The sequence below is a fragment of the Anolis carolinensis genome, chromosome 1 (genome assembly GCF_035594765.1).
Source record: "Anolis carolinensis isolate JA03-04 chromosome 1, rAnoCar3.1.pri, whole genome shotgun sequence".
Classification (NCBI taxonomy): Eukaryota; Metazoa; Chordata; class Lepidosauria; order Squamata; family Dactyloidae; genus Anolis; species Anolis carolinensis.
Window position 1 is genome coordinate 127,616,016 of NC_085841.1, and position 27,659 is coordinate 127,643,674.

The 27,659-nt window shown below is 41.7% G+C and overlaps 1 protein-coding gene and 1 long non-coding RNA gene across 2 annotated transcripts; one reads left to right on the top strand and one right to left on the bottom strand.

Annotated features, from left to right (window-relative positions):
- Positions 1 to 208: 208 nt before the first annotated feature.
- Positions 209 to 1,545, bottom strand: LOC134295572 (uncharacterized). The gene has a single exon (XM_062968514.1). It carries the CDS (start codon positions 1,383 to 1,385, stop codon positions 483 to 485), a length of 903 nt encoding a protein of 300 aa, XP_062824584.1. The 5' UTR covers positions 1,386 to 1,545; the 3' UTR covers positions 209 to 482.
- Positions 1,546 to 6,874: 5,329 nt separating this feature from the next.
- LOC134299411 (uncharacterized) lies at positions 6,875 to 25,726 on the top strand. Its single transcript, XR_010006620.1, has 3 exons — positions 6,875 to 6,997; positions 8,393 to 8,465; positions 24,968 to 25,726. It is a non-coding gene; the product is annotated as an uncharacterized LOC134299411 (long non-coding RNA).
- The last annotated feature ends 1,933 nt before the right edge of the window (positions 25,727 to 27,659 follow it).

A 27,659-nucleotide genomic window follows, 5' to 3' on the forward strand; every position in this document is an offset into this window, starting at 1 on the left:
CTGTGAAATGGCAAAAGTCTTGGATTCCCAACATTTCACAGATCCTGATGTCAAGAGTCAGATGCCAGTTAGTTAGGTAAATTCAGTTTATTTAGTAATAACTCAAAAAAGCTCAACAAAAGGTCCTGGGAGCTTGCAACACTTTAACTTCAATGTGATTAAACAGTCTGAAACAAAGAAACCCCAAAAACGCAAACCGGAGTATTTATTTATTAATTTAATTTATATACCGCTCTTCTCCCCCAGGGGGACCCAGAGCGGTCTTACATAATGGCAAGATTAATGCCACATATAATACAAAATATAGTAAAACAAACAATCGTAAAAACACACTTAAAAACCAATATTATACCCCATTTAAAACAGTAAAGCACTGTGTGGCCATTACAACAGGGCCAGTAGCATTGGGCCAAAAGTCAGAGCCAGTCTGTATTCAATTACACATTAATCCAGCGAATACATCAGATTATATCGACCGTATCTTAGGATGGGCCAAAAGCTTGGTCCCACGTCCAGGTCTTCAGCTGCTTCCTAAAAGACATGAGTGAAGGGGCTTCCCTAATCTCCCTTGGCAAGGAGTTCCACAGCCGCGGAGCCACCACCGAAAAAGCCCTGTCCCTCGTTCCAGCCAAATGCACCTGTGACAGTGGCGGGACTGAGAGCAGGGCCTCACTGGAAGATCTTAATCTGCGGGGCGGCTCATAGGGGGAGATACGTTCGGAGAGGTAAGTTGGACCAAAGCCGTTTAAGGTTTTGTAGGCCAAAGCCAGCACTTTAAATTGTGCCCGGAAGCTAACAGGCAGCCAGTGAAGCTGCTTCAACAGAGGAGTTGTATGCTCCCTGTACGGCGCTCCAGTTAATAACCTGGCTGCGGAACGTTGGACTAGTTCCAGCTTCCAAACAGTCTTTGAAGGCAACCCCACGTAGAGCGCATTGCAATAGTCCAAACGAGATGTAACCAGAGCGTGGACCACCGTGGCCATGTCAGGCTTCCCAAGGTATGGGCGCAGTTGGCGCACAAGTTTGAGCTGTGCGAAGGCCCCCCTGGCCACCGCCGAAACCTGGGGTTCCAGGCTCAGCGATGAGTCCAGGAGGACACCCAAACTGCGAACCTGCGCCTTCAGGGGGAGTGCGACCCCATCCAGCACAGGCTGTAACCCTATACCCTGTTCGGCCTTACGACTGACCAGGAGGACCTCTGTCTTGTCTGGATTCAACTTCAATTTGTTCGCCCTCATCCAGTCCGACACAGCAGCCAGGCACCGGTTCAGGATCTGGACGGCCTCCTTGGAAGCTGGAGAAAAGGAGTGATAGAGTTGGACATCATCTGCGTACAGATGACACCGAACTCCAAAACTCCGGATGATCTCACCCAGCGGCTTCATGTAGATGTTAAACAACAAAGGGGACAGTACTGAACCCTGTGGGACTCCACAAGACAACGGTTGTGGAGCCGAACAGCTGTCCCCTATCAACACCTTCTGGGTACGGTCCTCAAGGAAGGACTGGAGCCACTGCAATGCAGTACCCCCAAGTGGGGTCAAGTGATGGCTTCTTCAACAGCGGTTTTATTACGGCTTGTTTGAGGCCGGCTGGAAGTCTGCCTTCCCGGAGGGAGGCGTTCACCACCACTCTTACCCACTCGACCAACCCCCCTCTGGTTTCTTTAACCAGCCAGGATGGGCAGGGGTCTAGGATGCATGTGGTCGCTCTCGCTTCTCCAAGGACCTTGTCCACATCATCGGGTTGCACAGATTGAAATGAATCCATCAAAATAGGACAAGCAGGTGCTCTTGCTACATCTTCGGAGATTGCATCAACTGTGGCGTCAAGCTCGGAACGAATCAAAGCGATTTTCTTTGAAAAGAACTGGGAAAAAGCTTCATATTTCTCTGCCACATCATCTGTGGGCGCAGTTTGAGGGGTGTTGTTAAGCAGCCCTCTGACAGTTTTAAGAAGCTCGGCAGGACCGTTTTTGGCTGCCTCAATTCTAGAACTATAATAGGTTTTTTTTACAGCAGCCATTGCTTTGCAATATGTTTTCCTTTGGGCTTTAACCCGTTCTAAATTTGATTCGCTCCGTCGCTTTCGCCACACACGCTCTAGACGCCTCGTCTCGCGCTTCATCGCTGCCAACTCCCCGGAGAACCAGGGCGCTAGTTTAGCTCTGCGCATTGCGAGGGGCCGCTCTGGAGCGATCGTGTCTATTGCCCTGGCCATCTCCCCATTGTAGAGAGTGACCAGAGAATCAACAGAATCACCTACCGAGGAGGCGGGAACATCTCCAAGAGCCATCAGGAATCCATCTGGATCCATAAGCCTCCTGGGGCGGACCATCTTAATGGGTCCACCACCCCCGCAGAGGTTAGGGGTTGCAGTAATTCTAAACTTGACCAAGTGGTGGTCAGTCCATGACAGTGGGACTAACGAGAGCTCTTCCACACCACCACCATTCTCCCATCCCTGGCAAAATACCAAGTCCAATGTATGTCCAGCACAGTGGGTAGGGCCAGAAATCACTTGGGACAGTCCCATGGTTGCCATGGTATCCATGAAAACCTGAGCCGCTCCCGACAGGGTGGTCTCTGCGTGTATGTTGAAGTCTCCCAGCACAAGAAGCCGCTGAGACTCCAACACCAAGCTCGAGATCACCCTGGCTAGCTCAGTCAGGGAGTTTGTAGTGTTGTGGGGTGGACGGTACACTACAAATATCCCTATACTGTCCCGGTCTCCTACCCGCAGGTGGACGCTTTCAAATGAGGTAGATTGCGGGATGAGGCATCTGGTCACGGGGATAGAATCCCTATAGATTATTGCAACCCCACCTCCCCTCCCTCCGGATCTTGGCTGGTGCTGAACAGAGTAACCTGGAGGACAGAGCTGAGTGAGGTTAGGCCCACCCGACTCGTCCAACCAGGTTTCTGTTATACAAGCCAGGTCTGCTCGCTCTTCTAATATCAGATCACTTATAGTGGTTGTTTTCCCATTAACTGATCTGGCATTCAACAGCACCAGCTTTAATCCATCAGGTCCGCCATCCTGGATACCCAGACTCACCTTGTCAGGAGACCCTTTTGGAATACGTTTTGGAACTAATAATGATCTCTGAAAGTCCCTAGGCCCAATTAACACATTTGGTCTCCTTTTCCCGTACCTCCCTTTTCCTATAACCGTCCCAATGGCGACTCCATGGCTGGCAGAACTCCCCCCATCCTCTGCACATCCCCCACTCTCCTCCCCTGACCATTGTTTAGCTGGGTCAGCCTGACTGGGCCAATTGAACAAGCCAGATGGTGGCACTTCCCACACTCTTCCCACCCCCCTTACATAGTCTCCAAAACCCTCCAACACTCCCCCCTCCCCTTTTACATTCACATCCACGTTCCAATTACTGAAAGTGACCTGTGCAGAGGAATGGGAGATATTGTAAAAGCAGAATCCTAGTAACAGTTGGAGGCTATAAAGTGCACAGTACATGAGTAACAATAAAACTAAGGGGCTGGAGGAGCCAATCCTATATCTAAAGTGCCTATCTGTTAAATACATTGAATAAATTTCTATTGCCAAAAAACCAATCTGGTTCCGGGGGGCAGTCCCGATCAGTGATTACAACACCACCACATTTTAACATTAGGTTAGCAGCCACACAGGATTTTTAGCAGCTATACAGTACTGCTCTCAACTTCCCAGTCACAAGAGGATTGACGGCTCAGTTTAACAAAGACAAATTAACCCCCCGTCTTCCCAGGTCCAACCAAATTTAGATTAAATTCTGGCAATGGGTCCAACCTCAGAAGTCAGCCAGTGGTGGTAATAGCTATGGTATGGGCCCAGCCCAGAAATTCCCAAAGTCTCAACCCCTTGACAGGCTGCCAGATGCAAAAAGATGTGATAAGATGTGAACAGCTGAAAATGAGCCCAAGGACAAACCAGTAGGCCACGCTTCGTAGCAGGCCGAGGGGCAGAGGGAACGGTAGGACTGAGAACGCGAATATTTTAAAGCCGGCTGCTCTGCCTTCTTCTCCAGAATGTTTATGGAGTTTTTAAAGTTTTCCCCTCTCTCTTTCCTCCTTACACCAGCAGAAGCAGGGCTGGGGGTGTGCTGGCAAGCAGCGATGGTAACAGCAAGAAGTGAGCAGCAGGCAGGTGTTTTAAGGCCTCCTCCTCCACCACCCTCTTCTTTTCCTCCTTTCCTCCTCACACGAGCAGAAGCAGGGCTGGGGGTGTGGCAGCAGGACTCACTTCTTGTGTGCTGGTAGCAACGATGGTAACAACAAGAAGTGAGCAGCAGGCAGGTGTTTTAAGGCCTCCTCCACCACCACCCTCTTCTTTTCCTCCTTTCCTCTTCACAGGAGCAGAAGCAGGGCTGGGGGTGTGGCAGCAGGACTCACTTCTTGTGTGCTGGTAGCAACGATGGTAACAACAAGAAGTGAGCAGCAGGCAGGTGTTTTAAGGCCTCCTCCACAACCACCCTCTTCTTTTCCTCCTTTCCTCCTCACAGGAGCAGAAGCAGGGCTGGGGGTGTGGCAGCAGGACTCACTTCTTGTGTGCTGGTAGCAGCGATGGTAACAACAAGAAGTGAGCAGCAGGCAGGTGTTTTAAGGCCTCCTCCTCCACCACCCTCTTCTTTTCCTCCTTTCCTCCTCACATGAGCAGAAGCAGGGCTGGGGGTGTGGCAGCAGGACTCACTTCTTGTGTGCTGGTAGCAACGATGGTAACAACAAGAAGTGAGCAGCAGGCAGGTGTTTTAAGGCCTCCTCCACCACCACCCTCTTCTTTTCCTCCTTTCCTCCTCACACGAGCAGAAGCAGGGCTGGGGGTGTGGCAGCAGGACTCACTTCTTGTGTGCTGGTAGCAGCAATGGTAACAGCCCAGAGATATCCAGAGATATAATCCGGATTAAAACTAGGTTGCTTAAATTCAGCTCAAAATTGCAGCACAGGGTTAAAATAGCAAAACAAACACAGGACAAAGCGCCCTGAAGTTCCAAAATGTTCTGAAACCCAAAATATACAGAAAGGGTCCCAAAACTGAAAGGAAGCCCAAACCGGGCTAGAATCAACCGCTAAAAGCAGTGTAAACAAACCAAAGCCAAAAACCGCTGAGAAGAAAGTGAAGAGTCGGAAGCCGGGCCAGTGGTCAAAGGAACGGACCATAGTCAAAGTAGTCGTAAGCCGGTCCGGAGTCAGGGCAGAAGAGTAACGTCGGGGTCAGAGACAAAGCCAACGGTCAGCACAGGAAGCAGCCACAGAGACGGGAATGAAGCGAAGCCAAATTCGGGAGCGAAGAGATACACCAGATCGTAGTCCAGTCCAGGGTCCAAGGAATGAAGTCATCACAGTAAGGTCCACGTCACAGGGTAACACAAAGAGCCAAAACGACAGAGGCGAGCAGCAGATCGGTTGCAAAGTCCCAAGCCAGTCTTCGGAGTCACGTATAGGAAACCCAATGGCGCCCAACAACACCTTGCCACACACAAAGAACAATGGTCAAAAATCCCCAATTTATTTAGGTTTCCTTGAGCATCCAAACAACCAACGCCTTAGGATCAGGTGTCCCAAGCTCCTCATCAGAGTCCGAGCTCCAAACAGCAAACGCCTTAGGATCAGGCATCCCAAGTTCCTCATTAGAGCCAGAATCACCCTACCCACGCCCAACCCTGTCCCCACCTGCGGAATTGCCCTCATTCCTCTAGACAAACCATGTGGGGTCTGCTTCTGAAGAACCCCAAGCGTCTCCTGCGTCCTCAGCATCCATGGGCCCAGTTTCCTCCCCAAGATCCTCCAGAGTCCGTGCCCAGTCTATGCCAACTCCTTCCGCCACCACCGGGTCCTCAACAGACATTTCCACCTCAGGATCCCCTTCCAAATCCCCAAATGAATCCTCATCTGAGGATTCCTCAAGTATCTCCCTGACCCTTTTCCTGTGTAAGTCTTCCAATGAGCCCTCCTCGTGAAGAGTCTTCCTTCCCTTCCTGATCCTACCATTGTCACTAACAGCTTTGGAAGATTCATTCACAACACCTGACTTCTCTCTCCAGTTTTATCTCTCTCAAGTATATATCTCTTCAGCCTAGCAAATTTATTACAGGTACATATATGGTGTAACTTCTATAGTTTGGATCATTTCAGATTTCTGAAATCCAGATAAGGTATAGTCAGCTTACACTAAAAATATTCTGGAATGTATCAAACCATTCTTTTGTTCACTTTTTCTATAAGATGAGATTTATGTACAGTTTAAGTGTCATAGGATCTTTTAAAGTAACAGCATCCTCAGTGTGATTATATAGTGAGTGGTTAAAAGCTGATGTAATATCCAGTTTCATATCCAGTCTTGTTAGTCAGCTAGGGGGAAATGGTGATAAGAAAATCACTGATCATGTAAATGCCAGTGGGTGCCTTTTTGAGCTACTCTGCCTCACACTGTGAGCACCTGTCATCCCATTTACTGCAATCTCCTTGCCTATGGCCATTCCTTATCACACCTCAGTACCTTCACCTCTGTCTGAAACCTAACTGTCAAATTGAATTACTAACTTTTCCTCTGATATTCCATGTCAACCTTTTCCTGAGTTACCTACATTAATGTCCCTGTCCTCTTCTACCTCTTTGTTGTTGCTTTAAAGGCACCCAGTGGCATTATCCCACTCATATTTTAAGTCTGGTTATGTACTATGTAAGATCACTTTTCTGAAAACCAGTGTTCTGTCCTTCATTGCGGCCTCTTGTGCCTGGAATCCTGTCTCAGAAAATAAATGTCTTGTCATCTCTCTCTCCCTCCCTCCCTCCCTCCCTTTCTCTCATCCTTTCAATCTCTTCTCACAGCATTTCTTTTACAATTTACTTTGATTTCTTTTTTTCTCCCCCCCCCCCCCACATAGATTATGACAACACAGGAAGCCTCTCATGTTGCCGTGGCGGCATGCCGATTCTACCCTCCTTCACCCACAGAGGTGGCACACTGTGTGCCGTCAATTCCAGCCCCATATGATGAGGTATTTATTTATTTTATTTATTTCCAATATTTCTATCCTGCCCTTCTCACCTGAAGGGACTCAGGGCAGTGTACAATTGGCAACAATTCAATGCCGACACATCAATAAAACAAACAGCATATAAAATCTATTACATACAGTTAAATACAGTATAAAATATAAAACATATGGTTAAAATCCGTTCATCCAATATCCTCGTGCTTTATCCATACATCAGTCTGGGTGGTCTTTGTCGTTTATTCGTTAAAAGCCTGAGCACATAGCCATGTTTTTAAGGCTTTTCTAAAACTCAAAAGGGTTGGGGCTTGCCGTATATCTTTGGGGAGGGTGTTCCACAGCCGGGGAGCCACCACCGAGAAGGCCCTGTCCCTTGTTCCCACCAGCCGCGCTTGTGAGGCAGGCGGGACAGAGAGCAGGGCCTCAGCAGATGACCTTAGGGATCTTCCTGGCTCATAGGAAGAGATACGTTCGGACAAGTAGATTGGGCCAGAACCGTTTAGGGCTTTATAGGTCAAAACCAGTACTTTGAATTGGGCTCGGTAGCATGTCGGCAGCCAGTGGAGCTGGCTTAGCAGAAGGGTGGTGCGTTCCCTGTATGCCGCCTCAGTTATTAATCTGGCTGCCGTCCGTTGTACTAATTGGAGCTTCCGGGCCGTCTTCAAAGGCAACCCCACGTAGAGAGCATTGCAGTAGTCCAGACGGGATGTAACCAGAGCGTGGACCACTGTGGCCAAGTCAGACTTCCCAAGGAACGGGCGCAGCTGGTGCACAAGTCTGAATTGTGCGAAGGCTCCCCTGGCCACCACCGAAACCTGGGGCTCCAAGCTCAGCGATGAGTGCAAGAGAACCCCCAGACTGCAAACCTGTGTCTTCAGGGGGAGTGCGACCCCGTCCAACACAGGCTGTAACCCTATTCGGCCCTACGACTGACCAGGAGGACCTCTGTCTTGTCTGGATTCAATTTCAATTTGTTAGTAGTAATAAGTATCTCATAAAATGTCATCTTATTTATATTAATGAAGTAAGACGTATGATACAGATGTGTTGCTTTAACAGTTACAGTTTACAATCAGTTGTGAGCTTGTGTGAACATGGAGTACAGGTACCTTAAACAGAACACATGAAACTGGAATCTCTCATTGTTCTTGATTCTGAAATCTGTAAATATGTAGTGATCAAGGCAGTAACAGATATTATAATAATAGAGATTCGTCCCTTTACCTCTTCGAGGATTTTAATAATAAATGGATACCAAGACTTTGAGGTTCACCCTTTTACCCCTCCAAGAGTTTTAACAAAAAATGGATAGAAACTTTTAAAAAATGTGTAGTATAATAAAATGGCATGATACTTTTCTGCTGAAAATAATTTTCATCTTAAATCTCTTGCATTCAGCTGGGAAAAGAGCAGACAGCCTTGTCACTCTGTCTCACTTCTGGAGAGTACCACTGCCCAGAACAAAGTTAAGGTCAAATTCTTTTTTGCTCTTGTTAAATTGATCAGTGTGTCCAAGTGAGGACTTTTAAATAGAGGAAATAATTGAATTTTACTCTCTATAGAACCATTTGGCTCAAAGGCTATTTTGCGTATTGAAGATTTAAAAAAATAGCAGCTAGTGACAAGGAATATGACAATGTCTGAAGTATAACCTTCTAACCAGACTAGCTGTCACTATGTTCTTTTGTTCCCTTTCTTGCTGACATTTCAATGCATGCTGAACACCACCTACATCCAGTACCTTTTAAAAAGTCACAAAAGGGGCAGATTCTGCCCTTCTGTATATTATAAAGCTCACAATGGCTTCATTGATGCTTATATGGACTTAACTATAAGACTCTATGAGAGATTATAAACTATTTTATTTTTGCCAAAGACTTAATTTTGCTGAGAAAAATTGACACAATTGATAATAATATTAGAATATAATAATAAAACTTTATTTGTATATTGCTCTATCTCCCTGAAGGGACTCAAGGTGGGTTCCAGCATAGGTAAAGCTTTCAATTACCAACACAGAAACATGGAGAGTGGGGAAGATAATACAGTTCAAATATTTGCCACAAAAATAGTGTGTGCAGATTTGATAAATGTGGATTTGGCATGTGTGGATTTGAATGAACTGTATGGAAGGAATGAATGAGAGCTAATAATTTCAGAGACACCATTCAAAGATATTAAGGCCTGCAATGACTAACTGTCTGCTTGCTGAATTGTAAATAAAACCGACTAATGAGAGCTGAAAAAGTTGACCTTCCTGGTAAACTGTGATAAGAACTGTGACAGTGATAAGAGAAATGTTTACATCTGTCAACATTTGCTGACTTGATGAACTTTTGAGGCAGAGACAATTGTTCTTTCAAATTAAGGAAATGTTTACAACTGTTAAGAAGAAAGTCAACACTAGGCCAACACCAATCAGGAAGACTCACCATCAGGTCCAGGTAAATGAGATGGAGCCAGGATGGAAGATGTCTATCATTCATTTACAATTTTGGGACAACATCAGAAAATATTGCTATATAAGTTACCTTATGAGTCCAGAAATTGTGACAGACAGCCACACTGTTCACCTGCCATGCTCAGTGGAGATGGTGTATGGCATTGGCAGACAAGGGCGGTTCAACCGGTAGGCAAACTACGTGGTTTCTGAAGGTGCCATCCTCTGGAGGGCGCGGTTGAGGCACCCCCAAGTTCCCTAAGGCTAATGAGCAGCTTCTTTTTGTCTTTTTTTTTCTTTTTTACCCTCCCCACTGGGAGGGGGCATGTCCTCTGAGTGCGCTTCGCCTTCCCCCTCCCGTGTGCATGCATGCATGCATGCATGCACACCCCTGCCTCCTCCTCCCAGGCTCGCGTAATGGTCAGAGACGCCGAGAGGAGGAGGAGGCGGAATAGGCAGAGGTGGTGAGGACAAAGCAGTGAAAGGAGAGGAAGGCCATGCCTGGGCCTCCCTCCTGGTCCTCCTCCTACAGCGTGGCCTTCCTCTCCTTCCGTTGCTTTGTCCCCGTCGCCTCCGTGGCCGCGGCCTGGCCTGCCTCCATGGCCGCAGCCTGGCCTGCCTCTGCGGCCACGGCCTGGCCTTTGCCTCCTCGAGGCCAGATCTCTGGGCTGCCTGGCCATGTTCCAGAAGCTTTCTCTCCTGATGGTTAACTCCACCTATGGCAGGCATCCTCAGAGGTTGTGAGGTCTGTTGGAATTGAGGTAAGTGAGGTTTATATATTTGTGGAATGATGTTCGGGGTGGGAGAAAGGAAGAACTCTTGTCTGCCGGAGACAGGTGTGGATTATGCCATTGGCCATTTTGATTAGCATGCAATGGCCTTGCAGCTTCAAAGCCTGGTTGCTTCCTCCCTGGGGTCATGCTTGGTTGGGAGGTGTTAGCTGGCCCTGATTGTTTCCGGTCTGGATTTCCCCTGTTTTCAGAGTGTTGTTCTTCATTTATTGTCCTGATTTTAGAGTTTTTTTAAATACCGGGGGCCGGATTCCCTTTTGGTGGCCTTTTAATTCCTATGGATTCCTAAGAACCCTCAGGACTCTTCCAATTCCTATGGATTCCTAAGAACCCTCAGGACTCTTCTATATAATCTAATTCAAAGCAGATAATGTGGATTATCTGCCTTGATATTCTGGGTTATATGGCTGTGTGGAAGGACCCTCAGTGCTTTTCCACACAGCCATATAACCCAGAATATCCCACAATATCTGCCTGGATCTGGGTTATCTGAGTACACACTTCTATATAATCCAGTTCAAAGCAACTATTGTGGATTATCTGCCTTGATATTCTGGGTTATACGGCTGTGTAGAAGGACCCTCAGTGCTCTTCCACACAGCCATATAACTCAGAATATCAAAGCAGAATAACCCACAATAACTGCCTTTATCTGGGTTATCTGAGTCCACACTTCTATATAATCCAGTTCAAAGCAGTTATTGTGGATTATCTGCCTTGATATTCTGGGTTATACGGCTGTGTGGAAAGACCCTAAGGTCTTTTCCACACAGCTGTATAACCCAGAATATCAAAGCAGAACAACCCACAATATCTGCTTTGAACTGGGTTATCTGAGTCCACACTGCCATATAATCCAGTTCAAAGCAGATAATGTGGATTATCTGCCTTGATATTCTGGGTTATATGGCTGTGTGGAAGGACCCTCAGGTCTCTTGCACACAGCCATATAACCCAGAATATCAAAGCAGAATAACCCACAATATCTGCTTTGAACTGGGTTGTCTGAGTCCACACTGTCCTATATCACAGTTCAATGTTTGGTGCTAAATTTGCAAATATAGTAATTACCATGCATCGAACTGCTTTTTCTGTTGATTTGTTGTAGAACAGGATGTTTTGGTGTTTAATTTGTAAAATAATAATGTAATTTGATGTTTAATAGGCTTTTCCGTAATCCCTCCTTATTATCCAACATTTTTGCTTATCCAACGCTTTTATTTTTCAGTGATTAGTTTGGAGGGGGGTGCGCCAAAATTCTGTTCACTTACAATTGAAAATTACCTAGGGCCAGCCCTGGTGGCAGATAATGCAATGGAACACAGAGTCTAGTCACTTTGGTTCTTCTTTTTTCAAAGGAAGAGGAAGGAGTGCATATTGGAGTCATGATAATGTATCACTTCTGCTGTATGGAAACAGGGGTCTGATCCTTGGTGTTGTTCTTAGGAAGAAAAGATGCATTTGCAGTTTTGAAGTTTTGGCATTTTGACATTTTGGAACTATGTGTTGGCAGACTGCAGAGAAAGCAGGGCCTGGCCTAAGCAGGTGCTTCTCCAAGGAGAGGGGGGATATAGTAATATTTGGATGTGTGTATGAGGATGAATGCATGAACATGTGTGTGAATGCTGAGTAAAAATGTAATCCCTCCATCTGTTTGTTGTTATTCAACTGTAGGGTGTTTCTGAATCCAATGTAGTTGCATAGAATCTGTATATGTCTATATGTCCAATGTCATTCTTTGTTGTTCTGTGAAAGTTCTGATATACCTCTTACACTGAAATTGCAAAAAAGAACCTATGCTTTAAATTATTGAAAAGTTACTCTTAACATATTCATGTATTTCATGTATTCTACAATCACCCTGCAACAATTTATTTAAATATTTTCTCATGTATAACTAGATGTCACTCAATGAAGTCACATTAAAATAATCCAAAATAATTTGAATAAACTATTTAAAACAATATCATAAGATCAAAAACCAAACTGTTACCTCAATAGGAGTAAGATTCCCAGATAGAGAGACATCAAAACAAAGGCCATGTCAGTATTTCCACAGGAAAAGAATTACATAGTGTATGAAAGTTGAGAAAAGTTTTACCCATGGTTTCATGTATGTAGTATGCTGTTTCTAGTGTTGTGACACAAATGAACAATCTGTCAGTGTAAGATTCCTACATTCAGCTTATTTCATGATCCATGCTAGTCTGTATATGTGCCATACAACCAAACTTCAGCTGAAAATGCTGAAGACTATCAAAGGTAATCTCACAACGTTCTTCTAAAAAGCATAGGGATCAACTTTTCATCTCTCTTCCCTTTCAATTAGAGATAAAAAAATTTGCATTAATCAAGGGTTTTAATGTATGCATGTATCCAAAGCATGATCTTTGAGTTTATTAACATAAAAAAAAATACGTTTCAGATTTCTATTCTTGTGATCACAGAGAATGGGCAAGAAGATGAAAGGGGGCTTGAATGGCTTTTAATCGAAACCAGACAGTTCTAACAAGTGCTAAACGGCCAATTAGGGTCAGAGCAGATATCTTCAACACTACAATTATACTAGCAATGTTATATGCACCTGAAACATGGGAAGCAACAAAGTTAGAGGAGGAAAAACAGGCAGTGACTCAGAGAGCAATGGAAAGAAGGATGTGTGGCATGACAATAAGAGAAAAATTCAGTAACAAAGAACTGTGTCAAAGAACCAGGGTACTTGACATGGTCAATGAGATCTATGAGGCATAAAGATAATGGGCAGGGCATATAGCATAAACAAATGACAGCTGATGGACACGTCAACTAACGAATTTGATACCAAGAGACCACAAGTGGCCCTTTGGCAGATCTTGTATTCGATGGGATAAACCAATGGTTTATTCAGCCAGAAATGGGGAAAAAAGCAGAGGATTATATATTTTGGCAAATAGTAGATTTGCATGAAGCCTAAAGGAGTGGACCAACAACAATCAGATTGAATAGAATAGCTCATAGGCAACTGCAAGTGACAGGTTCTTTTTTATAATTTTGAAAAATACACATAGGTTCATTTTAGCCACTGTGGGAAAACACAAAGGTTGAGAAAAATGTGTTAATAAGGATACTGTAGGAATAGGATGTGCCTAAATATGCCCAAATTTCTGTGAAGGAACAAAATTACCACAATATGAAAAAGCACAGGCACAAGGTTTAGATTTTATTTGTTTATTGCATCATAAGCAAATTGAGAATACAGTTATAATGTATAAAAATCTCAAACAATGGATTCAGATGTGAAATGGAAAAACACAACACACTCAGGAATGAGATTTTCATATCCTCAGATGCCATAGAAAAAAATAGTTGAATTTATGGTTTTACAATTGATTAGAATAAATATCCTATCCTCAGCAGAGTTGCTACCAGTGACAATTTTTAATATACAGATAAAAACCTTTTCCCAGACTGCAGAGAAAGCCCACCCTACGTTTGCTGGTGTTTGATTCCTCAGCAGAAATCAATAAGTTGATGGGTACATGGTGCCAGTGCCATATCAGATCCTGGTCTAATGATGAATGGCACAGCACTGTTAGTCTATTACAGACAAGAAGGTGCACTCTCATTTTTAACCGGTTTCTGTGGAGATGACACCTTTACAATCCCTTATCACTTTCATGTTTGCTTTGGCAATGTCAGACACTTATTTCTTAGGCAGAAATTGGCTTTAAAAAGAGGGTTCACAGTACTATGAGTATGTATTCACAACCAAACTGTCAGGTAAATATCCCAGCAAGATGAACAATTGATTCAAGCTCATGCTCCAAATGACAGGGTGCAAGAGGGTGGGATAATTTTAAGCAAATGACAAGTACCTTTTTTCACTTCCAAAGTAACCAAAACAATGTTGTCAGAGACCTGTCAAAAAAGGTAAAGGGAGCAGGTCACCCTAAGTTTTGAGATCTTTTTCCAAAGCTACTCACATTGGCATCATTCCCTCCTGTCATCTTACTCTGTTTCCTTAGTATGTCTACAATGGGAAGATACAATTCTGATCTACATTAATGGGTGGTTGGAAGTATTCCTTAGAATATGTTAGTGGAAAACATACTGTAAAGGCACTACACAAATTCAAAGTGTTATGGTTTTGGATGAAAAGTGAGATACAGTGTCGGTATATAAAACAAGCAGTAAATGCAACACAAGGCCAGACAAAATAACTTTCTTGTTCAAAGAGATTGTTATTCTCTTGAAAAAGAAAAAAACTCAATTTGACAAAGTATTCCCCATTTTTACAATTAGTACAGTTTAAGATTCTGCTGTATTTGGATATTGTACCACCTTACCCCGTATATTAACTATTTCATGTTAAGTCAGTTCACTTCCTGAGAACTATACTTCACCTTCACTCTCCTACCATAAATGCTTTTTTAAATGTAGAAATATTTGTAGATCACCATTATTTTTCCAGTATTACTCAATATAGGAGCTAAACAGGGAAATTTGTTTTTGTCTACCTGCTAGGGGTTGTTGTTGTTGTTGTTGTTGTTGTTGTTAAATTATGCCAAAAGAAAGAAAAGGAAAATAATGCAAGTAATGGCTTCAAACAAAAGAAAATTGTGGTGATTGTTTGTATCAGAAAATATTTGAACTAACCATTATGATTCATGCCCCCCGTCGTCGCCCCCCCCCCCAAAAAAGCTTTATACTGATAACACAAAGCTAATATCCACCTAATATCACTACAGCCGGGCACTTACAATACTCTAGCAATGTCACAGCAGTGTGTTTACTACTTTCACTTTTTCCCCACATTTGAAAAAATGTGATAGAAGGCAAAGTTGCAGTCTGCCTTGGTAGAAGGGAGAAAAGGTCTGGGGCACAATATATCAGAGTATCAATTGGTTTGTTTGTTGGAGAAGGCAACATTAATTATATAGAAGCTGTGTTAATCCTGGAAGTCCGATGCACATAGAGCTCCATCAGAGCAGGCTCAAGGATACTCAAGAAGAAACTGAACTAGTTTTATGAAAGAATAACACAATGTGTATTGATTACAGCACTAGAAAGTGGATACAGCTTATCAATGATAAAAGCCAAATATAGCTTCCAAACATCCTTCAGTGTCATTGCAGAAACCTTCTGGAGTGCTTTTACATTACACAGCATTATGAATTGAATTCATCTAGGCCAGGTTTGGGACTCTGGCTGGCTTGCCCTTATGGGATCCTGCAGCAGGCTGGACCTGCAGGTCATTGATCAACAGATATTGATTCTCTAGCCAGTGTGAAATTTCTGTTAGAATCTAAATGGCTGAATAGGATGAATGAGTGTAGAGCAGACTGAACTTTGACATTTGAGGAACAGAGCTGCAGCATCTAAATACACTGATACATATGTCAGTCAAAATAATAGAGCAATGCAGGAAGCAGGTTTTGAGAAGGGTCATTGATCAGACCCCAGAGAACCAAAAAGAGACTTGTATGTAGATAAGGGGAAAATACTTTCATGATGGAGTGACTCAAATAGGTATCCCTCAGTGTTTTAAGTGTGTGGTTCAAAAGGACTTAAACAAGGAACACATTTCTTTTGTCTCAGTGCTTGCTTTCAACCAGCCAACTAGACGAATACTACATAGGAGGTTGCTCTATAGCCACTTCCCAAATTACTAGCAATATTGATACAGATCTTCTGTTTTGTGCAACATTGAGTGCATCTTTTTAAAAAAACAAATTATAGACACAAGTAGAGTAATACAAATCTCGATAACGAAATTCTACTTACATTTTCACTCAACATCATGTATCTTATTTACTTAACCTTACCAATCCCAAATTCATTCTTATCCACCACTTGTGTCCAGCAGTTTTTCTCCCCCACCCCTTTCAAACCCCACCCACTGGGAACAGATGTATCTTCAATTTGAGTATTATTTGGATCAATCGTGAAGAAAGTGTGATTTAATTATTTGTATTTTCTTTTTCCTTTTGCTCTATCAGAGTTCCCCAATTCAAGTCCCAATTCTTCTTACAAGAGCTTGTTGAATGTTTCATCCTCCTTTAAAAAATATAATCCTGGAGCATATCATCTGCTAAATATTCAAACCATTTTTAATTCCCATTTTTCCTGCTCTTTCCAGCCCAAGGCTACTGTTGTTTGGGCCTCTTATATCATATGTTTTATGATATCTGCCCATTTGTTAGTGCTACTCTTGCCTTCAATTTTCTGAATAAAAAAATCTTTTATTCAGCTGTACCTTTGCCCTAATAGTTCTTCCATCTCTTTATTTTATTATATTTTTGGGTCTTCTCACAGTTCCACCACATATGCCAAATTTCGCCACATTTTTGCCAACATAGCTTTACAATAATTTAGTCATATGGGCTAATTTAATTGGGGATCTGTACTATTTGGTCAATATTTTCTGTTGTGTTTCTCTGGTCCTAATATGTTAAATTTTTTAGATTGAATTAATCCAGAGTTCAGTGTCTGACTTGTTGCATTTTAAATCCTCTTTCCATATCTAAACTAATGTTTGTTTCAGCTTATATTATTTTTCAACTATTTTCTTATAATTGAAATTTATCAAGCCTTTCTCCTTCTTTAATTTCCATTTTAATATCTGATCAAAATCTGTTTCTGAACTTTCCCTTTTCCTCCACTCTGTAATCCTTTGTTTCAAATCACTCCATAACAGCCAATTGCTTTGTCCACACTTATCATTATCATATCCCAATATTTAATTGTCCCATCTGTGTTTAAGAGATGCAACATTAAGTGCACCTACACTGTAAAAGTAATGTAGTTTGATACCACATGGACTTCTAGGGTTCAGTGCTATAGATTCTTGGGATTTGTAGTTTGGTAGGTCACCAGCACTCTCTAGCTGGGAAGGTAAAAGATGTTGCACAATCACAGCTCTCATGATTCCTGGAAATTAAACTGCATTAATTCTACAGTATAGATTTCCTGAAAGTTGCACCATGACTTAATTCCATCATATTTGTGTAATATTATTGTGTGAGGTGTGAAAATCACCATGCTATTAGGTTGCATCACTGTCCAGTTAAAAAATAAAGAAAAAAATAGATTAACACAATAATGGTGTGTGATTTTAAAAAATAACCAGATAACTAGATTAAACTGTGTAGTGGAGTTCAATATAGAACTTCTGACTCTTAACCAAAGTCTTATCATGTGTTGATCAATGAAATTCACATTACTTGTTTGATATCATGAGGTACAGAGAAAGGGAAAGTTGTTTAGTCATACAAAATCCCCAAAGATGTTTGAAAGACTTAAAACTCATACAAAAAAACTCATACAAAAAAACTTATCATGTGTTGATCAATGAAATTCACATTACTTGTTTGATATCATGAGGTACAGAGAAAGGGAAAGTTGTTTAGTCATACAAAATCCCCAAAGATGTTTGAAAGACTTAAAACTCATACAAAAAAACCCAATTTTTACTTACTTGTATTTAAACCAACAAGGAAAAAAAAGGGGGTTTTCCAATATTCTGGGCATCTTTGATGCAAATTGCCAACAACTGAGGAGCAGATAAAAGAACATCTTGGTCAAACTAACCCCAAAGTAAAAGACCATACTTGGAAACAGCTGTGGTTTGTTATTATAAATCACAATTATTATCTCAGTTCTTGTAGGTAAGACCAAGGAAAAACTCACAAAAGGCCACTAGCTATTTAATTGCCTATTCTTCTGAAGAAACCATTTTCCCAATTTTTTTCAAAATACCGCCTGAGTTGCGCTAACAGATAAAATGGGAGGGTTATCTGAAGGCCCACATTCTCCTATATGAGTCCACCTTGTCTTTGAGATTGGAGGATACTTTTCTCTCATCCCTACCACTAATGTAGTTCACCTGGGAGAATACTATGGCACTCTCCTTATAGAAAAGCTACAAACTCCTCCCCGGCAATGATGTTATAATCATAGAATCATATATCTTTCCACCATGTCTCCTTTACCATCAGATGGGAGCACCCCCCCCCTCCAAGGTCTAACTGCCATTCTGGAGCAGAATGAAGAAGACGGGGCCAGGAAGACATCTTTTCACCATGTCTCCTGTATCAATTTAATGATATAATAATATATAATAATATTATACTATACTAATATTATAATACATTGTATATACATGTAATATTAATAATAATATTATGATGTAATACAATGTAATAATAATTATAATTCACTATTATAATTGTATATTTATATTACGTGCAATATTACTAATAATATTGCAATATAGTTGTATAATATAATAGATTGTATGTATATATACTTGTAAACTGCCCTGAGTCCCCTTCGGGGTGAGTGTCACGACCCAGGCTGCAGAGCACCAATAACCATACACAGAGGCCAGAATCTATCTAATATCTTTATTAAGGAAATATGTAAAATCAATAAAAATAAGTGTAGAATATAGTTCAGAAGAAGACCTTTCAGGAAAGGTCAATTATAGTCCAGGAAAACAATGTCCAATACAAAATATTAAGGTCCAAAGTTGTAATCCAATAACCGAAACACTCACTTTGCCAAGCAAGGTGAGGGGAGATGACAAGGTTCTTAGTCCAAGGAACTTGATGCAAGGCTAGGAAGTAAACTTGATTCTTGAAACACAAGGCTTGATACGAGGCAACAAGGAACGAGGATCAGGGACAAAATCCGTGGTAAATACTTGGCAAGGTCCTGGAAAGCAAGGCTGAGTCCTAGGAAGCAAGGCAAGGTCCGTGGAGCAAAACAAGGCTGGAAACGGGAAAGAAGGCTTGGAAGCGGGAACGAATGCTTGGAAGCGGGAGTAGCGCTGTCCACACACAACCTACTCCAGTTGCTGACGAATTGACTCCGCAAGATTCCTACAGGGCAAAGAACCTAAATAGGGTCTCGTTTTCCCACCAAAGAACACTTCTCTGGGGAAACAGAACCGAAAGTCAATCCCTGTGTCCAGATGCATAACTCCCTAAAGTTTCTCATGAAAGCAGGCTTAATCAGCTGAATGCCTGGCTGCGATTCTCAGGCTTCTGCGATTAGCCTGTTGAACTCCTTTTTGTTGTTGATAATAATTACGGCGAGAAAATGGGGGAGATTTTGACTCAGGGCTTGTTTGGCAGATTTCTGGAAGACAAACCTCCTGCAGGTGCAAGGGCTCCAATTCAGGCTGGGAAAGTTTCAATTCTGGCTGAAACGGTGGAAAACCCAAGTTTTCCTCTTCATCTGTCACAACAGCGCTAGGAACGGGACTACATGGCCCATGAGTCATCACAGTGAGAAGGACGGTATATAAATGTTGCAAATAAATAAAATAAATAATATATGTTGTTGAAGGCTTTCATGGCCGGGATCACAGGGTTGTTGTATGTTTTCCGAGCTGTATGGCCATGTTCCAGAAGTTTTCCCCACATCTATGGCAGGCATCCTCAGAGGATCCTCACAACCTCTGAGGATGCCTGCCATAGATGTGGGCGAAATGTCAGGAGAGAATACTTCTGGAACATGGCCATACAACCTGAAAAACATACAACAACCCATAGAATCATATAGTTGGAGGAGACTGAGAGGGCTACCCAGTCCATCAAATTTTATTCCAAAAGGATAGATTCTTTTGGAACTGACCTTTATAGGGAAAGTTCTCTGTATTCTCTGCATTGTTGTTTATATTTCTTGATGTTTAATGAATATATTGTTTAGATTGCTTTATATTATAGCGATCATTCAATTACTTGAGAATTCTTGTGTAATTTCAAATTGCTGCAAGATTTTATCTTTTATAATTTGTATCCCATCCCTCTATACCCATGTGGAAAAGTGCCTGTGAAAAAGATTGACATTAATGAATTGTGAAAAGAATATTGAAGGCTTTTAACATTTTCCCATTGTTACCAAGAAATTGATCTGACCACCACCACAATAATTTTAATTAAGCATATGGAGCATGTTATGAATATATTTACTGACTCATACAAGTAGATCATACAAGCAGATCTTGGTTGGGTTTCAAGCAACTCAGTCAAGCCAAGGCATTCCTGAAAGGATTAACTCAATCATGTACCAAGGCCAAAACCCTGTGGAGATGGAAGAGAAATGTTCTTCAAGACAATGGGATAATCCCCAGCCCTCTCAACCAGAGGGTTTCATCATAACTAAACACTCTGAATTTTCCCATTGAGTTGTCTACATTTGTATAAGCCTCTTCGTTGTCTCTGAGGCTAACTCCTTTTGTATATTCATATAATTCCATTCTAGACTGTTTGAATATTGCCTCAGACCATTTGCCGAGTCTCACCATTTCCTCCCTGGGAGGATCCTCCATCCAACTCCAGCTTCAAAAGGACTAATGACAGCTCTACATTTTCCTGCCACAAGGGAGACTCTTTCCACTTCTGACATCACAGGAAGTCTCCAGCCAATGAAAACCCAGATTCTGACTTGACTATTTCTGAGCCGATCAGGAGAGGGAGTGGATTTTTTTGAATGGCCGTCAAAGGGGGGTAAAATGTCTTACATTGTATTGCATGGCTATGTCTGATTCCTTTTGAGCAGAGACTTTGTATCAGACATCCTTTCGGGCCTGTAAGTTTTTAAACTGGGCAACAAATCCACACTGTTCCTTAAGCAGTTCGCTGAATTTTGGTATCGCCATGATTGCGTCTACACTGTAGAATTTATCCACTTTGCCCCTGCCTTATGGAATGCCTTGCCGCCCTATATGAGAGCCATGCATGAGTTAGGGCCTTTTACCCTAGCACTCAAGACCTGGCTCAAGACTCAAGAGCTTTAAATCTATGTTAGTTTTATCAATATTTGTATGTATGTATTTTTATCCTTTACAATTTTATCTTGTAAATCGCCTAGAGCATCTTGGATGGAGGGCGATTAATAAGTAATTAATGATGATGATGATGATGATGATGATGATGATGATGATGATGATGATGATGATGATGATGATTTGAAGCAACTTCACCTGCTATGGCTCAATGCAATGGGATTCTGGAATTTGTCATTTGGTGAGACACCAGTAATAATTGACAGAGAAGGCTAAAGATCATATAAACTACAACTCCCAGGATTTCATATCATTTATCCATGGCAATTTCAAATTATAATTAATTTTCATGACTAATTTGTACTTACATTTACCACATAACCACTACTTTAGAGGATACATAACAACCAAGAAAATGTCCTAGTCATCAGTCAATGTAAGCAACAGGTTCTATTTCCCTATCAACTGAGGAGAAGCTGACTGACATTCGCACAAGCCTTGTCCAGCAAGCAACACTCAGCACATGGGGGAAATTTCACAGAGATCCTGTTTCCAACTTCTGCACTAAAATCACGTATGTGATGGAACGATAATGAGATGCAGCTCCTTCACACTGATGAAAATGCACCATTGACATTCACACTGGGGGAGCCCTCGGTGGCACATTGGGTTAAACCCTTGTGCCAGCAAGACTGATGATCTGAAGGTTGCATTGCTGGTCCAAATCCAATCAGAAAGAGCATGGATGAGCTCCCTCAATTAGCTCCAGCTCCATACGAGAACATGAGAGAAGCCTCCCACAAGGATGGTAAAAACATTGAATACATCTGGGTGTCCCCTGGGTAACGTCCTTGCAGACAGCCAATTCTCTCACACCAGAAGTGACTTGCAGTTCCTCAATTTGCTCCTGGCATGAAAAAAAATCACAGTGGGAATGGGAGGGATGTCTGCCTAGGAAACACTAATAATTATGTAACTAAAGTGGTTACATAGTTAATAGGTGATACAGAATTATGAATATTATTCCTACAACATCAACAGCATTTGGCATATGGAATATGTCAAGAACATCACCCTTCTATCAGTTACATTAATGGTACAGTAGGCGCTTGGTGTTGTGGCTCAGCCATCTCGGCCTATATTTCATCAGGAGTTGGATTTGGAAACAGACTATGCTACGGATCCAGGAGACATTCCTGGCCCGGAACGGGGCCCCTTGGTCTTGCAGCTGCCTGATGTTATAACGCCAGAGGATCCACTAATTGGAGAACATTCCGATGCCTCGTCAATCTTGCCTACACCAAATGGTGTTGTTTTGAGCGAAGATGGGCTTTTCAATCAGAGGGAGTGTTTTACAACAGATAGAAGCAAAAAGGAGGGGGTTAGCTCTTAGGCTCAATAATGCAAGAGGTTAGTTCTTAGGCTCAATAATGACTAACTGTTCCCGTGTGAAGTTTTTTGGGTCCTGCACTCCCTTAATCTTGCAACCTTGGGATCTCCTTAAAGGTGTTCCTCTTTGTGTTCTCATTGCAGTTTCAACTTTGCCTCTCCTTGGAAGAGGTTCCAGTATCTTGTGTCTTGTCTGGAAACCACGCCAGGTTCCCAGTTCTGTGATGCCTAGGGCACCTTTGACCCTGGACCCTGTGCCCTTTCCTGACCAGGATGAAGAAAATTTGGGTTTTCTCCCAAGTCAGCAAGATTCAACACCCTTCCAGATGCCTCATGTTGACAATTCCAAGCCAGAGCCAATTAAGAATGCCCTTGAGACAATGCCGGCTCGCCCAGATTCGACAGAAAACTTGGTGTTTGATCGTAGGGCATTTGTACATACAGACAGATCAACCAGACAAAGCTATGGCTAAGCCCAGTTCTCTTGGGAAGAATTGGGGAGTTAGACACCTGGTGTAATAACTGTAACAAGCTCAGTTCTCTTGGGAAGTTTTAGGGAATTAGGCACCTGGTTTGGGGGAGTTTATGAACTTCAATAAAAGTGTTGTGTTGAGAACTTGCCTTTGTGGTGACAACTTTACTTCTCACTGAGAAACATCATTGTCTCCAGCTCCTGGATTCCAAGAGGCCTGATGGTGCGCTTACTCTTGAGTAGACCAGGTGTTGGTCTACCTCCTTGCCAAGTTTGGACTGCGTTTCAGCTCCTGAACATCTAGCTTCTGCCTTGCCCTGAAATCCTGTATTGGACATTTATTCTAGAGGACTCTTTTTGCTACTTGCTGTTTTCCCCACTCAAAACTCAGGCGGAGATTTGAATGTGTTTCGGTTTCTGGATTTTAAACTCTAATACTGGACATAAGACTTTTTCATATTGGACTAAATTTGATATTTTCTGGGAGGTCAGTTACCTATTCAACTTTGCTGCTTATTTCCTTTTGGAACTTTACTTGCTTTAATAAAGATATTATATTGTTATTGGTCTTTGTGTTGGTTTTCGGTGCTCCAGCTGCCTAGGGCATAACAAGTTCCATGCAAGCTGCGCCATGCCGTGACTCCCGAGTAGACCTCACCTTGTTACCTTGCTTTCCCTGTTCCTGAGTCGAGACTGACTTTGCCTTGTTTACATCGCTTTCCTTGTTTGGTAACGGGACTCTCCAAGTGGATTATTGTTGCAGTTTGCAGAGCTTGGTTCTTGGCTCTTTCTGAAGGACTATTCTTGACTTTGCTGTGAAAATATCGAGTTTCACTGGTGGATTATAAAAAGGACATTGCTGAACTTGTTTTGAATTGCTAAAGACTTCATATTAAGGACTAATACTTTTACTGACTTATTTTGCTAACTGTGCGCATAGATATATATATGCTTCAATAAACCACTTGTGTGTTATACTGGCTCCTGTCTGGTTTTCAGGGTGCTCCTGCAGCCTTGGGGTGTGACACTTGGCATCCACTGGAGCTTGTTTTCAGAACCTCACATAGATACCAAAATCCATGCATTCTCAAGTTCCATTATATACAATGGCAGGTAATTTGGTGTCCCTTATAAAATGCCAAAATTAAGGCTTGCTTTTCACTAAAAAAAACAAAAAGAAAAAGAAAATCCAAGCCACTGATAGCTGAATTCATGGATATAGACTCTGGATACATAGGAGCAGCTATACAGTTTTGTTTTCTGTTGTACTCTGGTTCATTGTTCTATTGCTTCTGAGGAAAGATTTGTGTGTATTAATTTCTGCATTCCTATGCATATATAATGAGATTTTTGTTCTTTTTAGTAAGATTTGCTCGTAGATAAGTGTGCACAGGACAATACCACATGCTGTATGAGCCATATTTCATTTTGTATAATTATCTGTGCAGGAATCAAAGAATCTATTTGTGCAACTAGTTTACTGTAGACTGCCCACTTGATCATTTTTCTTCTTCTGTACAGTGCCTAGCATATTGTTCTCGATATATAATGCTAAGTGCTAAAACAAGAAAAGCATTACATGTACAACATTCTGTGCCATGTTTTAAACAATTACTTTGCATAGCCATTGACAAGCTTAAAGCTTCATGTGTTGCCCCATGTTAGAAAAACTGGTACATGCTGTTGAAAAAAGTGTGATCAGCAACTGGTGGGAGAAATTATGCTAATCTACATGAATGTTCCACTTTAATTTTAAACACACCATTGAAAATCAAATTGAATACATATGGCTTTCGTATTTTTTTCCTGCTGAGAAACTATTTTCACTGCCTCTGTGTGTTCTTAAAAACATTTATTTGGTACATTTCTCTTTATAGGCCCATTGTACAATATGTTAATTCTGAGAACCCCTTTTCCACTGGAAACTAAAATATTTAAACAATTTCACATTGTATATAATGAAAATAATTAACATTGCAAAATCCATTATTGCACGCTTAGAGTTAATAAATGCTGTGTAATCAGAATATCAATAATCTTCAGCATTAAAAGCAAAATGGAAAATCTATAGCATTTTAATGGGTGTTGTTTGCTTTTGTTTGTATTCCAGGAAAATGAAATTGAACATGTTGGCTTGACAGCATAAAAGGGTTGAAAATGAATTCACTAGTGGAAGGAGTAAAGACTTCAGGCTTACTGGCTCACAAGAATATTGATGCACAGAATGCTGTTAAAATGTTCCATGTTTGTGCGTTTTTAAAAAATGGCTTCCAGCTAATTTAAGGGGTACAACAGCAGGAACTTCATCCTAGCTTCCTCAACCATCATGACAGCTGAATATTATTCTGTCCTTGCAAATTCTGTTGACATCGAAAAAACCTCAGAGGCTGTTCATGTCTTTCAATAGATTATACCACCAACTGCAACTGATGTAGAATGCTCTATGCATTTAGGAATTGTGCCTGTGAGGAAGGCAGAAAATTCTAGCACCATTTAGATTATTTTAAATTTGACATTTAAAGGAAGAAATGCATTCAAAACCAACAGTGAAATGCATTTAAAATAGCTATGAACATGAAGTCTGCATATTGTTACAAAACATCTGAAAAATAGAAGTGAACACATAAATGAGAAATGGCAAATAGGGACCCATAGACAGAACACATTGCTTTGCATGCCATTCATGATCTCCATAGCTCTTAATGGGAATGAAAAAGTTTTGTGATAAAACTATTCCTAATTTTCAAATGATAATTTGAGAATGCTGTCACAAATTTTGGTGGTAGAACAATTGGGAAGATGGCAATTTCACTCATTCATTTTGACTTTTCTTCCAAAATTTATAAAGTTTCACACTGTTTTAAAAAGAAATACAGTTTGAATGTTACTTATTCAAAATGCTTGGGACTGAAAGTGTTTTGAATTTCTGTCTACTGATTTTTTTAAAAAACCAATTTAAGCACATGGGATTAATCTATACTGAGATTTTAATGTAGGCAGTCCTGTTCTTCTGATATGAGCAGAATTCTGGGAAATGTAGTTTAGGGTGAGGCCTTTTGAATATTCTGCTACAAGGGTCCCAGCCTTCCCAAACTACATTTCCCAGAATTCTGCTTGCGCCAGAAGGACAGGATTGCAGTTTTAAGAAAACAAAGGGGAAGGTAAGGGCTATAAAGTTTGGGAAGGGACCAGGAATTTGGAAAATATAAGGTTTGGGTGAGCTACACAAATGCTGGGGGGGGGGGTTGACAATGAGAAGAAAGGGGCTACTAGGCCTCGCTCCGTCCCTCCTCCCACCTCCCACCCACCAAAAATTATTTCTCTCAGCCAAATCCATTAACTCCTGTTGCCCATTTTTACCTCAGACAGGAGCTTTGGCCTCAGTTCTGGGAGAAACCACCAATTGAGGAGGAGGCGGTGTGGTCCTTCATTCGCCTCAGGAAGTGGGAACAATTACCAGCAGTATCAGCCTAGCTCCGAAACAATAAATCTTTATTAGTCTCTCCAAAAGTTTTGGAGGCTGATGTTTCTATTTGTAAATGCTTTGGAAGATCCCTTTCCGATTAGTAATTTGGAGATTCATATTAACGAATCTGAAGTATGACACAGAGGTCCGAAGCTTTGCACACCCCTAACACGTACATAATGAGATATCTTGGAGATGGGATTCAAGTCTATATAGAAGTCGTTAATGTTTTATGTTTAATACATATATCCCATATTGAATTTATACAATATTTTTGAAAATTTTGTGCACATAAGAAGTTAGTGTACATTGAACCATCAGCAAACAAAGGTGTCATTTTCTCAGTCACCAATTTGGATAATTCTTGGGTTTGGAATGTTTCAAATTTCAGAATTCTATATAAGGGGTTTTCAACCTCTACTTTCATATCTGAGCCATTTTAGTGGATTGAGAGGGGAGAATCTCAATAACGCACTATAACAGTGGCCACATTTTTCTGTAGTTAATACCTATAAAGCTCTAAACGGTTTGGGACCTGCCTATCTTTGTGACCGTGCCGTCCCCTATGAACCTACGCGCTCTTTGAGATCTTCCGGGGAGTCCCTCCTCTCGCTTCTGCCTTCCTCACAGTTACGTTTGGTGGGGACGCAAGAGAGGGCCTTCTCGGCTGTGGCCCCTTGGCTCTGGAACTCCCTCCCTAGGGAGATTAGGTTGACGTCCTCCCTACCATCCTTTAAGAAACAATTGAAAACCTGGATGTTTGGGCTGGCCTTTGGAGAGACAGCTATTGGATGACCAGCCTCATTATAATTCTATTCTGAATGTTATTAGGTTCCTTTCATTGGGGTATTTTAATCTAATGATTTTATCTTATATTGCTGCTATAGTCCCCCCCACCCACCCACCTTTGAAGTTGACTGAATTGCATTGGTGGTTGTTTGATATTATTACTGTTGTATAAACCTTTGTTTTAACTTCTGTTTTATCATCTTCTTGTGTTTTAAACTGTGTATATTGTTAATGTATTTGCACTGTTACTTTTGTAACATTGTGAGCAGCCATGAGTCCCCACGGGGAGATAGTGGTGGGGTATAAATAAAGTTTTATTATTATTATTAGTTGCAGAGATGCAGTGAAGACAAACATAACCTGCCAACTCTGTGAAATTCAACCATTCCCTTTTCCACACTGAACTTATCCTGGCATGATGCATAAATAGAAATCCTACCAGAGGCTCCAATCTTCAGTTAAAACATGTGAAATGGAGGTTAAGAGTGGTATTAATAAATAGATTATCACTGGTACATATTTGGGTGGGGATATTTGAGTTCTGTGT